Source organism: Meleagris gallopavo, unplaced genomic scaffold, assembly GCF_000146605.3.
Source record: "Meleagris gallopavo isolate NT-WF06-2002-E0010 breed Aviagen turkey brand Nicholas breeding stock unplaced genomic scaffold, Turkey_5.1 ChrUn_random_7180001952210, whole genome shotgun sequence".
Classification (NCBI taxonomy): domain Eukaryota; kingdom Metazoa; phylum Chordata; class Aves; order Galliformes; family Phasianidae; genus Meleagris; species Meleagris gallopavo.
The window spans coordinates 12,663-14,425 of NW_011213322.1; the positions used below are offsets into that span (position 1 = coordinate 12,663).

General features: G+C 59.2%; 1 protein-coding gene across 1 annotated transcript in view; it reads right to left on the reverse strand.

Moving 5' to 3' along the window:
• Window positions 1–6: 6 nt before the first annotated feature.
• Window positions 7–1,763, reverse strand: part of CALR (calreticulin) — a 3,771-nt gene continuing 2,014 nt past the window's right edge. Inside the window, exons 2-8 of the mRNA XM_010728038.1 lie at window positions 1,556–1,759; window positions 1,381–1,475; window positions 1,095–1,304; window positions 889–1,002; window positions 658–801; window positions 483–575; window positions 7–209 (exon numbers count right to left, since the gene is read on the reverse strand). Coding sequence (XP_010726340.1) covers window positions 18–209; window positions 483–575; window positions 658–801; window positions 889–1,002; window positions 1,095–1,304; window positions 1,381–1,475; window positions 1,556–1,759 — 1,052 coding nt within the window. The 3' untranslated portion in view covers window positions 7–17. The remainder of the gene's footprint in view (window positions 210–482; window positions 576–657; window positions 802–888; window positions 1,003–1,094; window positions 1,305–1,380; window positions 1,476–1,555; window positions 1,760–1,763) is intronic.

The window sequence follows — 1,763 nt, forward strand, 5'->3', positions numbered from 1 at the left end:
CGGGGCCGGGGGGGGGCTTACAGCTCGTCCTTGGGGGCCCCCCCGGCCTCCTCCTCCTTTTCAGCCTCGTCCTCTTCATCATCTTCTTCCTCCTCTTCGTCCCCATCACCGTCCTCGTCCCCTTCTTCCTCTTTCCGCTGCTTGTCCTCCTCCTCCTGCTTCTGGCGCTGCTCCTCATCCTGCTGCTCCTTCATCTTCCTTTCAGCCTCCTGCAGGGGCCGGGGGATTCAGCAGAGCTCCCACTGCTCCCCCACCCCCCTCCCAGACGTCCCTCTCAGTACCTCAGTGACCCCCTCAACATCTCCACATCCCCCCCTCGTATATCCTGGTGGCCACCTCCATCCCCACCCGGTCCCGACGCTGTAACACAGCAGCCCTGTCCCACCCCCATCCTCCCAACCACCTCCGTCCTTTGCTGCCCCTCCTCCCCCCACACACCTTAGTGGTCACCCCTTGTTTGGATTTTGTCCCCCCCACCATACCTTGGTTGCCCCCCAAGTCTCGTTGCCAAACTCCTCAGCAAACTTCTCGTCGTCGGTGATAAGGAAGTTGTCAAAGATGGTTCCAGATTTCACCTACAGGGCAGGCGGTGCTCAAGGACGACGCTCAGGGGGGTTGTGCCGCCCACCCCCACCCTGTTCTCCCCCCTCTGCCTACCTGCCAGAGGTCGAGGCCGATGACCCCAAAGCTGTCGTAGGCATAGAGGCTGGGATCAGGGGTGTATTCAGGGTTGTCAATCTCAGGATGCACCCATTTGCCCTTGTAGTCGGGGTTGTCAATCTGTCGGGGTCTCCACTCGCCCTGGGGGTTTCACAGGGGGTGGTGAGGAGGGGGTAACAGCCCCTCTTCGTTCCAGAGACTCCCATTTAGCAGGGGAAGGAGCTGCACCTTATACTCAGGGTTCTGGATGACGGGGGGCTCCCACTCCCCATCCATCTCTTCATCCCAGTCTTCTGGCTTCTTGGCATCAGGGTCAGGGATGTGTTCGGGTTTATCCCAGTCCTGAAAAGGACAGCAGAAGGGTTCGGTGTACTGTCACAGCCCCCCCCTCCCCCAACCCCCAACAGTTCCCCAGCCCCCCTGGCTGCCCCCACCTCAGGTTTGGAGTCCTCGGGGTCGTCAATCTTGGCACGCTCATCCCAGTCATCGGGTTTCTTGGCCTCAGGATCTTTTATCTTCTTAGGAGGGAGGAAATCCCAATCGTCCTCCAGGCTCCCCGATTCCACCTTACTGTTGTCAATCTTCACCTCATAGGTGTTGTCAGGGCGGACGATGAGGGTGTAGAGGTGGGTGAACTCATCATCCTGCAGGAAGCAGACGCTCAGCGGGGCTGGGATGTGACCCCCAGCTGACCAGGCCCTCCTGCAGCCCCCAACCCACCTTGCAGCGGATGTCCTTGTTGATAAGCACGTTCTTGCCTTTGTAGTTAAAGATAACGTGAACCTTCTTTGTGCCGGGTCCGCAGATATCAGGGCCTGTGAGGGAACACAGGGAAATTAGGAGAGGGGGGGCCTGACGCTGCCAAGGGGACACAGGGGGGTGAGCAGAGCCGCACCAAACATGATGTTATACTCAGAGTCGCCGTGCATATCCTCCTGGTTCAGGCTGGCAGGAAAGAGCTTGACATAACCACCTCCACAATCGATGTTCTGCTCGTGTTTGACAGTGAACTGCACCACCAGCGTCTTGTCCCGGTTACTGAAGGGCTCGAAGCGGGACGAGAGGGCGTAGAAACGTGCATCCTGGCTGGTCTGGATCCCTGG